General features: G+C 24.8%; 1 protein-coding gene across 1 annotated transcript in view; it reads left to right on the top strand.

Moving 5' to 3' along the window:
- The window catches only part of LOC101235934 (protein sidekick-1), a 101,170-nt gene that overhangs the window by 13,235 nt on the left and 69,672 nt on the right, over positions 1-18,263 (top strand). The window contains exons 4-11 of the mRNA XM_065802679.1: positions 598-897; positions 988-1,096; positions 4,309-4,523; positions 7,719-7,988; positions 8,493-8,629; positions 14,490-14,625; positions 14,716-14,994; positions 15,533-15,634. Of these exons, the coding sequence (XP_065658751.1) occupies positions 598-897; positions 988-1,096; positions 4,309-4,523; positions 7,719-7,988; positions 8,493-8,629; positions 14,490-14,625; positions 14,716-14,994; positions 15,533-15,634 (1,548 nt within the window). The remainder of the gene's footprint in view (positions 1-597; positions 898-987; positions 1,097-4,308; positions 4,524-7,718; positions 7,989-8,492; positions 8,630-14,489; positions 14,626-14,715; positions 14,995-15,532; positions 15,635-18,263) is intronic.

Genomic DNA, 18,263 nt, shown 5'->3' with positions numbered 1-18,263 from the left:
TTTTTTATTAAACAGGTAATATATAAAATGGTGTGTATAAATGCTGTAAAATGTCTAACCAAAAAAGTTATTGAAAAATGGGGTTTTTAAACCCCCATTTTTTAATAACTTTTTAATTAACTTTATAGAAGTTACTTTAATTTAGTTGAAACATACAGAGATATTATATAGAGAGTATTTTCATTATATTAAATAGATAATATTATTATTTATTAAATATATTATGTAGCTATGAAAAATAATCACAATAAAAAAAAGTAAACTTGGTTATTATGCAGTTAATCGTAGAAATTTAAAAATCTGTTTTTTACCAAAAAGCATACTGAAATATCTTTAGGAGACGACACATAATGTTAAAGTACAGTATAAATATTCTAATAGATTTAATGTTTCAATGTAACAAAAATGACTTAATGTGTAAGTAAAACTTCATAATTAAAATAATGCAAAATTTGGCAAACAATTTTGTGTGTATAAATTTGTAAAAAACATTTATCTTAAAATATATATATATAAAAAAAAGAGATTTGTTATGTAAATATATAAATTCCGTATGTATTGAAATATATATAAATATATTTTTTGTTTAAAATCAAGACTTTGAAAAAATTCCTGAAAATGTTGAAAGAGTAACCATGAAAATCAATGATAACTTTTATACTGCTGTACCTGATGTTGATACTCAACCAAAGCCTAAATATATATGGAGTAAAAATGGTGTTCAATTAGCGGAAACATCAAGAATAAGAATAAATAGTAATGGTGAATTATTTATATCCAATCTTGATCTCTCAGATGATGCAATTTACACACTTAATATAGAAAATACTTTTCTTCAAAATAAAAATGTTCCATATGCTAATCAGCTTGTTAAAACTGTAGTATTGAGTATCTTTGGTATGTGGATTTTTTTAATCTATTTTTTAACTTTCATGTTTTTTTGTTAGAAAAGTTTTGATAAAAGAGTTTTATTTTTTTTATTAAAAGGGAGTTCGAGTCCACAAAATACTGCAGATATTATATATGTGTCACAGAAACAAGATGCTGTTGAAGGAGAAACTGCTTTTGTCACTCTTGAATGTTTCATTACTGGGCAGTATGTTTTTTTTTTTTTTTACCTTATATATATATATATATTTATATATATATATAAATTATGTTATTCTATGTTATATTAGTGTATTCTACAAATAGAAAAATAGAAACAAATAGTGCTTAATGTTCTTAAAGAACAGAGCAATAATAAATTAGTAAAAATACTTATCAAATTTTTTTTCTTCAATAACTTGTTTCTCCATCAGTAGGTTCATCAGGAACAGGCTTGGACAGGAATGGCATGCGATTGCAGGCTGTAACTGACCACGCTTATAATTTTTTTTCATTACAATTTGACCACAGCTGTTTTGATGTTTTAACAATTTAAATGCAATTAAAAAAATTGTTACATTATAAATAACTTTTAATTGTGGATAACAGTCATTTAAAACAAACACATTTTAGTATTAATTAGCAAAAAAAGTTATATATAAATTTTTTTTAAGTAGGCATGTGTTTTTTATGATAAATTTGAAACTATTTTTCCATGTCTTTCTAAATTCTTTTAAACAATTATTTTTTAAAAGAAAAACTTTCTTTAAGCTTTCTGTTTTTAACAACTAGTTGTTAAGAACGAGTGTAGGAACATTTTTAAAAAAATTTTTAAATATTCAATAATTTATATACTTATAATTATAATTTAATTATATATTTCTTGCATGTGTTTTATTAAATAATGAAAAAATTTTGAAGTGTTTTGTAATGTTTTTATTTTTGTTATAAACAAATATGTTTTAGTTCAACCTGGATAGACATGAATTAAATCTTTTATAATAATTTTTAAATTCGTAACATGCAATGCCTATTAATAAAGTTACAAATTGTTTTGTAATGCTCAAATTAAAATTAAATTAAACTGCTTATTGGTAGTATATTTTATTTAAATCGCAGACACATTTTATTTAAATTATCAAAGAATATTATATAATTTTTTTTTTTAATTATACAACATTTTTTTATGATGATTTTATAAATTTAAGATGACTTTAATCTAAGTTTGTGTCTTCAATAAGAATTATTTAGTTAATACATTCTTATACATAGTTATTTCTTGGCAGTAAAGAATCCAAGGGAGATATGGGGGTTATGCTTCCCCCAAACCCTTACCAGATCCTGAAAGTCCTATAATATTTTAGAAATAGAAGACCTTTTTTTTTTTTTAAAAGATGCAAATGTGATACAACATATAAAAATATTTCAACATCTGTTTCTTGGGTGCAAATGTAAATAATAAAAAATATAAATATAAAATGGTTATTAGACTGATTCCAATGTTGAATCTTCATTATTTTAAAAAGACAAGGTTATTTTTTTAAACAAACTTTTTTGCAACTTTTTAGAATAAAAATGTTCATGCCATTCAAAAATATTCAAAAAATGATTAAAATACATATTTTTTATGAAAGTTATTTTTTACTGGATAGAATATTTTTGTGCGAAATGTTTCTTTTTTTTAATTTAATAGGACTTTGTTATTAATTGCATTGTTTCACAATATCTGTGCTAAAATTAAAAAAAAATAAACAAATTATGTAATTTTTCCGAATTTTTGAGTAGCTTTTGGTTGCTATTAGAAATTTTCAGTAAAAAAGATTTATATTATTTTTAACAAAAATTATAAAATTTGAAATAAGGAAAAATGAATATCAAAATATAATATCTTTTTTTTTTATTTTATTTAAATTTTAAAATTTTAATAAAATTAAAATTAAAAAAATTTTTTAAATTAAATTTAATAAAATTTGATTAAATTTTTTTTTCATCTGGGAACAAAGTCGAGAGTCCTTATTATCAGTAGGACTCCCGCACTTCTGTAAAAATTAGTGTGTTAAAGCCTAAGTTTGGTCACCATGTAACTTCGGTCATTTAAAAAAAATATTAAAAAAGCATACAAAACTCAGATTTTACAAACCTTTTTTTCTCAAATAATATTTTTAATTAGTTCATAAATATGAATCTATAAAAAAAAAATGTTTATATGCAATCTGCTGAAATAATTCTTTAGCAAAACAACAATTTGAAAAAATGCATACTATTAAAATCTAAAATAAGCAAATTATTAAAATAAACGATCAAATTTAATTTTAGTATTAACAAGAATTACCAAATTAATTATATTTACAAAAAAAAAATCTTTAATTTTTGAAACTTAACTACTTTTTTTATAAAAATTAGTGAAATTTTGAAATGCTCTAACTTCAGTCATTCACGGATAAACAACAAAGGAGACAATTAACAGTAATATTGTGAAATGTTGATAAGTGTTGCAAATGTAAAATTTACTGGTACCTTTACCTGTAAATTTACCAGTAAATTTTGACGTTTTTGTAATTGATACACACCATGGTATTCTATTTGAATAAAAAATTTGTTCATAATTTCAAAATTAACTGACGGTTCTTTGAGTTTCAAAAAATATCAAGATTGTGACATTTTTTTTGGAGATAAAATTACAGCTCAATGACAATAATAGATGCGTTGCGAATCCTGTGACGATTGGTTGTGTGGATCGTGCTGTTCTACTATGGTCAACGATACGTGCAAGAATTTCCAATAAACATACAAAGCTTATTTAAAGCAAAGTAGTGTTTTTTTCTTAATTGAAAAAATTAATTGAAAATTTTTAAATTTTATTAAACAGTGGCATAGCAAATGTGAAAATGGCCAAAGTAATAAAATAGTTGACTATTACAATAAAAATTTAAAATACTACTACTTATATTTAAAAAGGCCTTTTTTTATGTGCTTCTTCTTGTTTTCTTTGGTGCTTCAAAAGACTTTTTTTTTTTTTTGAACCTGGGGTGATGTCCTCCTTAGTTACTGGTATTACATGAATTTATATCATAATATTTCAATAAAATAACATTTAAAAATTAGTTTTTCTTTTTTTGTGACGTTAAGTTTGTGATATGTTAATAGTATTTATATAGTGGCCGAACTTATGAGATGGTATTGAAAGTTCGGTCACAGTAGATGTTTTCATTTTAAATTTAATACTAAATGCTAGTTTTTAATTTTCATTTTTTTATTTTTACAATATCAATTATCAATATAATTTTCTGTATGTTTTAGGAAAAATTTTTTATTTATTTATGCGTGATAAATAAATATTCAAAGCTTAAGTGACTGAACTTAGGCGATTTTATGGTATACAATGATGATATGCTAATGATTATCATCTTGTCATGTCAGTAAAACTGTATTGATTTTTAGGCTAATGGATCAGGTCCAGATAATTTGGAATAAAATCAATAAAGATGGAACCTCAAAGCAAATTCCTAACAGTTCTAAATATATATTAAAAGATAATGGCAGTAGACTAAGTATAGTGTCTCCAACGTACAAAGACGATGATGGAAAGTTCAAATGCTCTATTCGCAACAATTTAAATGTTATCAATGAGAAAGAAGTGGTGCTAAATGTTTATAGTGAGTTGTTGTTTTTCTAATATAAATCTATAATTAAGAATTAATAGTTTTTTATAAAAATGGCGTTTGGTGAGCTTACTATGGTTTAGGGCATGTTAAACAGTATTTAAATAAACAAATTTTTTTTTAAAATAAAAAAATTGGTATATATTTTTTTTTAATGTAGAAAATTGAAAATGTAAATAAACAATAACAACTGCATATTTACAATAGAACTTTTACAAAACTTTGCTATTGTCTTTTAAATATCTAATTAATTAAATCCACTTAAAGTTTTCATCTTTGCATCAAAAAGCACATTTAAAAGTTTACCATGATCAAAAAGTTATGGTATTTGTTGAATTTATCTTGTGACTTTATGTTATAGTTGTTTTTGTTTTGCAGAAAATGATAGAAGAAATATAACATTTTGTTACAAAGAGTAAATAATTTGACTAAATATATTGGAGTAGGAAAAGATTGCTTAGAAACTAAAGTTTGTTTGTTAAGAGAAAAGTCAAAAAATGATGTATGTGGATCAGTGAAAGTTTCATATGCATCTTTAAAATTTTAAGTTTTTAAAATAAAACGTTATTCATCTAAAACCTAAAAAGTTTGAAGATGCAAATGAAAAACTTCTCAAATGAAGCTCAAATACCATCAAGCAAAAAACTTTGGAACAAAAAAAAAAAAGTGGTATTCCCAAATCGACAATCTTAATAGTCAAAAAAAGATATGGCTACAAGATATACAAAAAGCAGGATTTCCCTGGAAGATCCCAACATTTTAGTAAACGTCGTTGAAAACTGCTACAAAAAAAGCCTCAACCAAATCAAAAGTGCTTTATAATGGATAATGAAACCTGCTTCAATCTTGACTGTTTGCTCCTATGCCAGCAATTTTATACATTCCCGAAAGGAAGGCTGATATTCTGCTAAAAACGAATAAAATTAAAAAGTAAGAATGTTTTTGGCATGAAAGTTATTATTTGCCTTTCAAGCTATTTTTTGATAACTAAAATATAAACTCCTAAATTAATATGAAAAAATGTTTATAAAAGCAATTTATGCCTATGATACAAAAACATGATGATCCACCCATCCACCATGGTGATCCACCCAGATGACCTTGTTCTTGCCTGATTTTGCATCTTGCCATCACTCAAGAAATTTATCAACACAATGGTGGTGATTTTATTCCAATTTAAAAATTAGTTAATTAAAATTTTTTGGCCAAACACAAAGCATTAGAAGAGAAAAATTGTGTCAGAAATCGGTCAATTTTACTAAATTTGGGGAGTGACACCACAAAAGTTATGTAAACTGTTTTTCCAAAGTTGTGAGGTATCTACACTAAATTGAGAAAATATTGTGATCAGCTTGAAAATGATTTTTTTTAAAGCTTAAAAAAAAAAAAAATTATTAAAATCGATTAAGTGGTTCTCAAAATATTTAAAAAATCCCATGGGTTATCATGATTCTGGACAGTCTTTACACCTTCAAAAAGTTCAAACAAACCAACCAAAGTACCAACCATTGGGCTTTATAACTTTTATAAATGTTTCCAAAAAGAATAAATATAATTGTGAAAATTATGATTTTGATATGCTTAAACTCAACAGACTCAATGATTGGGTCTGGTAAGGATGGTAGATAATAAACTCTTATTTGATGGATTCTTCTGTAGAGGTAAAAATTTTTTGATCAAGTTGCATGTTGCATACAGATGAGCTACTCTTAAACAGTTGATTGCAAATCCTTATGAACCTTCAAAATCCAAGGATGGATTTAGAAAATAAAACCTCATAGAAAAACTATTATTTAAAGTAGACCAAATAAAGGATTATTGAAGTTTGATTAGTGCTGACATCTCTTAGTCAGATTGAACCTCTGAGTTGAATTCCTGATGACATTTTAAGAAAGTAATATTTAAAAAAGATAAAATATTACTACTCAGTTTCTGGCTTAAATATACTTTTATATGGTTTAGAATCACAGCTAAGCATTCTATTGTTGATAGACCCCGTCATCTGATTAAACTTCTTTATCTAATAGAAAGTCAAACTGTCAAAGTTAAGGTTACTTTTACAAGAGCTAGTCATGCTCATTCTGAATTTCTTCCAATTTCTTTACTTGCAAGCTAATCATATAAAAGTAGACTTTTGCAGTCGACATGATTATGAATGTTAGAGGAGATTTAGAGTTAGGCGATGCAAGTGTAGATACTGAAAAAACTTACACTCAACTCTGATGCTGTCTTCCTTAACTCATTAATTAGAGTAACTAGAAAATCTTGGAGCCAAACCTTCCAATTAAAATGACAATAAAAATTTTAGAGAAAGTATTAAAATCTCCTATGTAAGTATCTTTCTTCCCTCTTCACACACAGTCTTGTAATTGTAAAGCAAATCACTAAAGCAGTAGCTGCCATTTATAGTATAGAGAGGTGTGATGGTTTTATTGGTTTTTAAAAAATTTAGAGAAGGTAATAGATTCTCCTTCTTCCCTCCCCACATCCAGTCTTGTGAAAGAGTCATAAAGCAAGCGGCTAAAGCAGCAGCTGCCATTTGTAGTTTTCAGAGGTGTGGTGGTTTTATTAAAGCACAAATAGAAAACCAAGATGTTGTTCCAAATCTAAAATCCATAAAAGAACGAAAGTGTGCGATTTTGACTCTACTCATTTGGTTTTGTTGAATTTTTTAGATAGAAAATTTAACATTAATTATAATAAGAATTTCTATTGTAATTTAATCACTATAAATTAGTAATATGGAGAAAATTTTAATCACAATAAATTAGTAATATGGAAAATAGTAATAGGAAATATACTTTCTGTTGTCTACTAAAATGATTTGGTTTTGGTAACCATTTAAAATATAAAAAATCTAAATTTAATACTTTTTAATGTAATAATAAAAATTATATTTATCCTCAAAGTTATCAGAAAATGTTTTTAAATATTATTTTAATTTTATCAAGTTTTTATATAATTTATAGTTTTATTTTTTTTAATCTTTTTTTTTACTTTATTATTATTATTGTTATTATTTTCATGACTATTTTAAGAATTGGTTTAATTTGTAAAATACTATAAAGGTAATAAAACATAAAAAAAAATTTAACTTGGTTTTAGCTCATCTGAAATTGACTACCTACAATTATTTTTGCCATTAAACTGATAGTAATAATGATAATCTTAACATTATTTATATTTCAGGTACCCCAGAGATTTTAGTAAAACCTACTGATATATATGGATACACCGACAACACATCATCACTAAATTGTGTATCTCAAGGTTTTCCTAGTGTCAATGTGACATGGTATCGTAATGGTATTCCAGTTTCAATTATTGGAAAGCATACAATACTTCCCAATAACACTCTGCTTTTAAATAAATTAAATTGGGAAGATAATGGTCTGTTTCAATGTGCCGCAAGTAACATAAAAAGCATAGTGTTTGCTCAAGCACAAGTTAAAGTCCTAAGTATGTATTTTTTATATGTATTAAATTTTTATCTTAATTATGTTTGAATGGGTTTCAGTTAATTATGGCATTAAAAGATTTTGCAAATGAGTATATTAATTTCGACACTACCATGAGAAAAATCATCCAAGGTTTATAAACTCCTTTTTCCCTTACTCACAATAAATTTGGGATTTTATATCAGGGTTTTTCTTCTATTAGGTACAGCTATGGAGCATCACCTGCCTCTTTTGAAGCAATTTATAGTGGATTAATATATTATTTCATGCTATGTTAATGCTATATTACATTTTATTATATTTTATACTTAGTTGTTAATTCCTATTGTTTTTTCGCATGATTTCATTATCATATATGTTTTATATCATACAGATTGTATATATCATATAGATGGTATTCATTGTATTTTTTATTACAGTATTCTTATGTAATAAATAAAAATACTGTAATAAAAAGTATATTTGCATACTTTGATATTCTGCATCATATCTTGTTATTTCTTAGATATTAGTGCATCTATTTTGGGTGAATCCAATGATATCTACGCTGGTTTTAACAGTAACATAGAGATTCCATGTGTTGCTGTGGGTGCACCAATGCCTATAATTTACTGGCTGATAAATAACTCTCGCATAAGCTTTGTAAGTAATCAAAATAAGTATTTTTTTAAATATGTATGAATATTTTTATTGGATTTACAAATAAGTTTCTGGGTTTTTTTTATTCTAAATATGACTTTATTTTAATTACAAGTTGAATCAATACATTATTCAAAATGTTGTCTATTCGCAATTTTAACATTTTACCATTTCTCTGGTAATTTATTGATTATATCCCAATACCATTCATCTTTTTAAGGCCAAAATAAACGCATTCCAATTTCAGATATCCTGTTCTGAAGTGAAGCATATTTCAGTTAGTGGGTTTTGCATTAAATGAAATAAATGAGAGTCAGGCAGGGCACGGTCTAAGCTATTTGGTAATTGAGGCAAAAACTTCATATCCACTATTTTCTAAGTAGCTTTCAAAACATTTTTAAACCAATTTCAACTTCTCAAAATACAAAACACGTTTCTGATCCCACTAATTATAGAGCATTAGTATGGTACAAATATCTTGCTTTGGTTGCAACAGTTTTGGATTTTTGTCTCAAACGTATCCCTTTTTATAATTTGAGTTATCATAATGAATTAACTTTTCAAAATTAATTTCTTTTTTATACTGTTCAAGCAGCATTTCCCGCATACAAAATTGTTTTTCAATGTCTGCTTTTAAATGCATAGAAATGGCTTTTTGTGTTACTCCCAAAAATTTTGCATGTTCTTCTTGACAACGTTTTTTGTTTAATAATTCTTCCAAAATCCTATCTTTAAATTTTTTTGGCTGTTGTTATTTGTCTTCAACATTAAAACCATAAAGTAGTTTTCAATATTTAATAGTTTGATGTGTCTATTCTTAGTATATATAGGAGTATTGATAAATTTTATTAACTGAGATAACAGATAGGATAAACAAAATTTAGTTAAAGCACCATGCTTTAATTAAACTTTTTTTAATGATGTATTTTTGAGGTCTTTAAATGTATTCTTAGTTTGAGTAATTTTATTACTACAATTAAAGTGAAAAGTCAACCAGATAATTTTTTGATCAAAAACATTCTCTGGTTGACTATATTAAATCTTTTGATATCTTTAACCTGAGTGAGATATAGATCCTTACAGTCAGAAAAGACTTGGATTTTCAAACTAATAAAGTTTAAAAAAGTAAATTTATAAATATAAATATAGACTTGCTTTATCATATTTCTTTCATAAAGAGCTAATATATTTTTAATTAATGGAATGTCAAATAAACAAATGGAAAAGTCACATAACCAATTGTATATCAAATTAATGAAAAATGTTTAAGATACTATTCGTAACATTTATAAAACCCCATCTTGAATCTGTAATACAAGCATGGTGCCCATACCTTAAAAACGAGATAATTGCACTTGAAAAAGTTCGTTGTTATGCCACTAAATGGATACCATTTGAATACAAAGTTATGAAACAAGAATCAAAATAGATGGCTTAACCACACTGAAAAAAATACGTAAAAGAGGCGACTAAATTCAAATGTACAAACTATTTAAAAAAATATTGTAGAACTAGATTGTAATATTTTGCCTTGTATCAGCCCAACACAAGGGGCCATAATTTCAAAATCAGAAGAGAAATTGTTAAAAACTGCGATATTCATCATCAATTCTTAAACAATAGAGTCTCATCAATGTGGAACAAACTACCAGATTTTATCATCAAAAGTGAAGGCTTGAACAAATTCAAAACTCGCATTAATATCTAGGGCTATATGATTTGTAATTTATAATTAAATTTATTTAACTAGAATAACTACACAATGTATATGCTGTCAAAGTGAAATTAATTGCTATTAATTTCACTCGTAGTTTTCGAACTACTACAGCTTTCTATTATATTATTATATCAAATTAATAAAAATAAAAATTAAAAACTCTAATTTTATATGTTTATAGTTTATGTTAGGAATAAATAACTTCAAAACCTTGATTTTTTCTGACTATTTTATGCAAAAACTCTTTTAAACATAAAGTAACAAATTACTTTTGATTAATGTTTATTGTTTTATCAAAAGGTTTATTAAAATTATTCAAGAATATTATGTAATATATTTTATTTTATATTTAAAAAGTATGTATTTTTTCGCGATAAGTAACTTCGATATTTCAAAATAACTTTTAATTAATTATTTTCTCATTTATGCGAAACGCTTTTAAATAATAAAAAATTACTTCAGAAGATTGTTTATAACAAATACATTTTGTTGAAATTTCTATTATGTTATATTAATTATTTTCTTTCAAAATTGTTTTTAAAAATTTTTTTAAAAAGTACTTCATTTTTAAAATTATTTTTACAAAAAGTACTGAGTTATTTGTAATTATTTTTTTTATGAAGAATTAATCTTATTTACATATTAGTTTACTTTTATTAAAAAAATTAAACAAAATTTAAATAAAATTACAATAATATTAAAAGGATCCCCAAGTGCCAGGACAAGTTGTATTCATATCTTAAATAATCCTGAAAAAATAAGATTCTAATTGAATTTTTCAAATCAAATTATTTATCAAGATATTAACAAAAAACTTCATTATTTTAATGGCCATTTCTTTTTGGTCTGATTAATGCATTTAAGTAGTTAATAAATGACGTGATATGAAATAGCTTTTTCAAATAACTAAGAAAAATTATAATGCTCATAATAAGCTATAAATGATAAGTTATATTTTAGTTTTCGCTTTTGCAGTTAATTTTTATGTTGAAAAATACCTACATATAATAATGTCTTAATATATATAAATGTCTAATATATAAAAATGCCTTTTATAAAATGTATAAGAAGCGAATAAAAATAACACCAAGAATAGGAAGGAATAAGTACGCTTTAAAAGTCTAACCTATATTTTATTTATTTGAAAACCAAAAAGCAAAAAAAGCACATCATCAAATAAATCATATAAAAGTTATTAAATTTAAAAAATTTTTCCTGACATTTATTAAAAACAAGTTCTCCTAATAAAATCTTGAAACCGAAAATACAATTTTATATTTTTGGGTTTAGTGAAATATAATCCGACTAATTTAATTTCAAAGTAAAAGAAAATGAAATACTTAATTGCATGTAAAAATAAAACAAAGTAGAAAAATGATATTCTTTACCTAATTACAATTTTTATTTTCTCAAAAGTTGAACTGAAATGCTTAATGGAAAGCAAATGTGTTTTTATGAAAAGGGAAAACTCTATCTGATTGTGTACACTAAATCATTAAAAAAGATTTGGTGGTGAGTAAATTTATTATTCAAACCAGATATTTTTATAACAGAAAAACTATGCAGAATTATGAAGTTAATATTAACCTCTCAACCAGAAGTGTAATGGCAAAACAACAATTTTTTTTTGTTTGTTTAATATCTCAATAAATAATTTATTTTAGTAAGTTTAACAAACTCCATTTTCTTTGTTTACAAAATAAACACAACTTGTCAGCACTTGGGAATCCCTTAAATTTAATGAAATGTTTGCTCCTTTAAATTTGTATATGTTTGATAATATTGCTGGAGATTTAACTCGTTTTTTGGTTTTAGTTTTTTAGCAACAAAAAAAACAACCGTTTTTTTAGCCAAAAAAATCTACTGCTTCATTTTTTTTTTTTTAATGACTCTTTCTTATTTTAGACATTGAAATAATTTAAAAATTTTATTTTTAGGTGATATTTATTAAAGGAGAGTTTTCATTCTTTTATTTAACATATGATTTTATTAATATTGCTTTTAAAGTTCTTAAAATAGCAGATCCCCATAAAAATCAGAAAAGTTTCCCAAATTTTTTATTTATCAATTTTAATGAAGAACTTAACATAGATTAGTAATATGAAAACTGATTTTGTAATTTAAATAAGTTTTTTAAATAACTATGTTTTAGTGTATTATAGTTTTTTAGACTTACCAAGCTACCTCCAAGGTAGTTGGGAAAGTAAAAAAAAGTCAGGTTTTTGCAAGAAATTCGAGACTTAAAAATTCCTTGTTTGCTATTTTACCACAGCTCAAAAAACTTAAGGCTTTTTTTTTAATAAATATTACATTTAAATAAATATCACCTAAAAAGTGTGTTTTTAGGTGATTTATATTAAAAGACTTTGTCATTCTCCTATTTAACATACCATTTATCTGTCTTGTTTTACAAGTTCTTCAAATGTTCATCAAATAACTTTAATAATTGTTGTTCAATGACTTATAATAAGCTAAAATAAAATTGAAAAAATTATTTAAAAAACATTTTTCTTATAAAATACATAGACATCATAACATCATAAGACATCAAAGGTAGATTTGTCTTTTTTTGTTTGCTTTTGAATGTAGATAAGTTTTTTGAGTTCAAAACAATTTTTCCTTCACATTAAAAACAAATGTTTTAACGGAATGAATGAAAACTAGTTTTTGTAATTTGAAGAATGAATGAGAACTTAAGTTTTTTAATTTATAAATGAAATAACATTGCATTGCAAAATTTATAAGCATTGTATAAGTTTTGCATAGTTTTTATGTTGTTTTTATTTAATTTTGCTATCTTATTTTATGCTTTTTGTTTTTTAAATTTATTTCTGCAAATAAATTAAATTTGTTAAAATTTAATTTCAGAAAGTGGAAATAGTATTTTCAATCATGTTATAAATAGTATTGCATAAGCGTGTTGTAGTATTTTTATCTTTTAATTTTATACCTTTATGGTAACTGTTTTAAAACATAAGAATATTAATGATGATATATTGTTGTTTTGAAAACCTTAATGTACCAGTTTATCATAAATTATAGTAAAGTAAATTTGAGTAATTCAATTATCATTAGTAGTTTTTTTAATAATTGAATTATGAAATAATTTTAAAATATAGTCATTATAAGGTATTGTAAGCATTAATTAAGCAAATTTCTAATCAAAGTAATCACATGATTGAGTTGTTTGATTAGAACGTAATAATCATTAAACATCATCAAACTGGTGGAAGGGATTATGTTCATCTACTGAATTATCAAAAGTAGCTGCAAGAATTCATCAGCTTCTCTTTCTCTTTTCTACAAATACTATAATGAGCATTGCTCTAAAGAGCTAGGGTCTCTTAAATCTACTAAAATTCTAAAATTTTAGTAGATTTAAGAGACCCTACTAAAAAAAAAAAGTTATCTACTAAAATTCTAAAATTTTAAAATACTAAAATTTTAGCAGTTATGCAAATATTCACAGTGCCAAAAGAAACAGATTAACAAATGAAAAAAAAACTAAATGTATTACAAAAATTAAAACTTGATGCAATGGATATGTGTGCAACACAACTACGAATCTTGAATGTCACGAATCAAAAAATGTTTCAGATGAAGAGTCACCTAAACAAAAATTTGAGTCACTTGACCAAGAATCAGAGTTTACTAGTCAAGATTCTTCTGTAGATAAGTTTTAAATAAAAAACTTAAAATAAAATTGTTTCTAATCAATTTTTGAATTCAATTTTTGAAAAGAACAAATAATTTGTTAACCATTTTACCAACAAAAAAATCAGTAATTTTTAATACAATCTAATATAGAATCTAAAATACTTAAACAGAACTAAATAAAAACATTTAAGATAAGTTGGAAAAAAAGTTAATAGTAAGTAAATAAGAGCACCAAAAGGAACTGTAAAAGCCAAAAAAAAACTCCATATAAACTCAAAAACCCCAAACAAATTTTTTTGAGTAAAAAAAAAAAACGATAGCAAAAAAACACTTTTTTTTCATCTCTAAATATTACAATATAATAAATAAATGTATTCATAATAATATAATATATAGAATTATTAATTTAGGTAAAAAATCAAAAATTTATATTATAATTAATTTATATCAATAATGATGTTAAATATGATAAAACTTTATTATCTTCAGCCAAACTCAGACTATACATTGCTACCGAATGGTTCCTTAATCATAAAAAAATTTGATGGTAGTGGTAGTGTTTATACTTGTGTAGCTGATAATATGGTTGGTATATCAAGAAAATATTCTCGAGTTTTTGTAATTGGTAATTAATTTTTAGATAAAATTATTGAAAAAATATTTTTTTAAACTATATATATGCAATTACTAAAATAATTTGTTTTTTATATTAAAGTTCCAACAAAGATATCTGAATATCCTCAAAGAGAAACATATGCTCCCAAAGGGGAAAATGTACGACTTGCATGCACTGTAATAAGTGATCCCAATATAAATTATACACGTGAATGGCGATACAATAATCTTATAGTTCAAGACCCTCGATACATTGTTCAGCCTGATGGTAGTCTAATAGTGCAACATGTGCAAGAGATAGATACAGGCATTGACTTTTCTTGTCATGTATTTTCATTAGGGGGAAATTCTTTTGTTTCTACATCTTTGGTGCTTGTTCGTAAGTAATTTTTTGTTGTTACTGCTACCATAAAAAGAATTTTTTTATATTTACAGACCAACACTTAATTTACAGACCAACACTTAATTTACAGACCAACACTTAATTTACAAAGTAACAGGTAGAGCAATTTTTGTTGTAATTTGTTATTGGTTTGTGATTTATAAAAATTTGTAATTTATAAAATATCAGGTTCGCTAAAGTTTTTACCCAATTTTAATTATATATGCCTAACAACTTTTTTTTTATTACGCACAATAGTTAGCGTTACCTTCATTAGTTCAAATATTTTCATTAATAAATTTTTTAAATAAGAAAATATTTTGTTAAAAAGTAAATTTCGTTATAACAATTATCTGAGAACAAATTGTTGTCTGTGTTTTAATTTGCTGTTTACTATTGGTTAATTATTATTTAAGTTAAAACTTAAAATTCTTTTTTTCGTAGAGTAATAAATCTAAAAAATTGTACTTAAAACTAAAAACGTAGTTTTAGAAGTTTTTAAAAATATTTTTATATCACACTATTTTTGCTTTAGAGCTTCCCATGATTCCTTCTACACCTCGTGTAATCGATACTCAACCTTTTTCTCTACAGTTGACTTGGGATGCTCCATTTGATGGCGGAAGTCCATTGACAGGTTTTTAATTTTTTTTTGTTTTTGTTTTTGTTTGATCTATAGTAACAAACAGACAATTTATTTATTTTAAAACCTGATGTATCACTAACGTATAGGTATCATAAAGTTTTAAGTCCCAATTCTTATTTTTTATATTCTTGTTATTTATAATTTTTGTTTATAATCTTCTTGATATCCTCACCTTTAAGGGTGGTTTCAAGATTTTTTTTTTTCAAGGATGGTTTGTTATTTTTTGTTATTTTTTGACATCAATTAGACCAAGTCAAGATTTTATAATTAAAGGGATCCCCAAGTGTTAAGATTAGTTGTGTTCATGTCTTCAAAACAAAACTTAAAAAATAAGTTTAGAATTAAACTTACTAAAACAAATGAATAAAAATCTAAAAAATTACCGAAACAAAAACACGTTTCTTTTTGTTAACTTAGCGGACTACTAGTCAACAAGTTAAAATGAAAATAAGACAAAATTATTTATAGAGATATTAACAAAAAACCTTTTTTTAACTTTTCTATCTTATTTCCATTACTAAGCTATTCATGTTTTATCTCAAAAATTTTCATCCTTTATCTTTTGATTCCACTAATCACATCCTACCTGATATAGCCGACAAACAGGTTGATTTATTGCTTGATATTTGTATCACTCCAGCTTCTGTATCTAAAGTAATTTCCTGCTTAGACTCCTATAGTTTGTTGTCTGGCTGTTATAACTGTTATAGTCTTTTAGAAATGTTCTCCAGAGCTGTCGTCTATACTTTCTAAACTATTTAACAAGTGCTTATTGGAGTCTTGTTTTCCAGCTTGCTAGGAAGCAGTAACTGTTATCCTTATTTTCAAAAATTCTGGAGAGCAATCTGACACAATCTGGTTTTCGATCTTCTCGTTCTATTGCTGATTTGTTAACAGTAATAAATGATATGTTTAATCATGCATTAGATAGATGTGGAGAGATTAAGGCTATCGACATTTCTAAAGCCTTTGAGTTTGGCATGCTGGTCTTCTCCATAAGCTCTCTTATGGTGTATCAGGTAACATCTTTAAAATTATTGAATCCTTCTTTACAAATTGTATAACAATCATATAATCTAGATTGTCCTATATTTATGAATGGTAATGTACTTGATGAGTCGTTTACCTTTTATCTACTAAGATTAATTCTTACTCCCTTTCTTTCTTTGGAAATCATATATCAAATTTATTGCAAAATTAGCATCTCTATATCATGCATGCCACTTTCTTACTCCGGATTTTTTTTTCTTCTCTATAAATCCCAAATCTGTCCTTATACACTGTTGCCATATCTGGAGCAAATCTTCAAATGATGCCCTTTCATTTGACTTGATACAGGGTCACAAATTTGTTTTTTGAGAATATACCACTCTTTGAAACTTTGTTTAATTATAATTTTTTACTTATATACTCTCTTCAAATTAAGTAATATTCAAAGAAAATTTATATACATGTTGTTCTCTCATTTTTAATGTGCCTTAATGTTTTTTAAAACAAACTTAATTAACCAATCTGTTATTTACAGTATAAAGTCTGTTTTTTTACTTGGTTGAAAAAATATTATTTAAAACTAGCAGTAAGCAACCCCTAATATAGGTTATTAATAAATAATTCATTAATAAAACAGGTTGTTAGTAAATAAATCATTAATAACACTTTAATTTTATTTTATTTTCTCGAATGAAATATAAAAAATTTATAAATTTTTTTAGTTCTACTCTCTTATATTCTTCTTGGCTTCTTAGTTAAACATAACTCTTATCATAACGATTCTTTAAAGATACAATTAACCAATTATTTTGCAATGTTCAAACATTGAATGCGCAAATTATGTTAAAATATGAGTTGATTTATATGCATAGATCATCCATGTCTTATTTTTAAATTGCAGAAAATTGTTAAGGTAAAATATCTGGAATATATTTTCTCTTTTTTCTTTCTTAATTTTGCTTTTAGCTGAGTTGTTTCTAACTTTTTTTATTTTTCTTAGAATGTTGAGTGAAAAGCTTAAAAAACAAAAATTATACCTAAACTTGTATGTATAGAAATTGGTTTGGATATCCGGAAAAACTATAAGTTGAAAAATATATCTGCAAGGGTTCCAGAAGAGGCTTATCCCTGTATACGACTCCTGTATACAAATTAATAATAATTATAATATGAAAATAGTTAAAATATATAAATAAATATGGTTAACGAATATATCGATTTACTTTAAAGTTAATGTGTATCAGCATATATTTATTTCAGCATTCATTCAATCCAAATTTATTCTAATGCAGAAAATATTTAGCAAAAAATGTCCGGAATATATTTTGCTTTGCGCTTGTTTTAACTTTGCATTAAAATAATTAGTTTTATTTGAAACTTTTCATTAATTTTTGTATAGGTCAGGTTAATAAAAAAAGCAAGTGCTTTTACTCAACATTTTTGAAGTAATTGTTGCGCTTATGTGAATACAAATTTGAGAAAAATCAATAAAAAATGTGTTCATGTAAAGCTGAGCAATTAGTATAAAAGCGCTGAGTAAAGGCAGTTGCTTTTTTTTATTCACCCAGCATAATGAGCAACATCTGTTTTATTATCTGAAAAGATAATAAAATGGATTTTGAAACCATAT

This window comes from Hydra vulgaris, chromosome 08 (assembly GCF_038396675.1).
Source record: "Hydra vulgaris chromosome 08, alternate assembly HydraT2T_AEP".
Classification (NCBI taxonomy): Eukaryota; Metazoa; Cnidaria; class Hydrozoa; order Anthoathecata; family Hydridae; genus Hydra; species Hydra vulgaris.
This window is presented reverse-complemented; position numbering and strand designations above follow the sequence as displayed.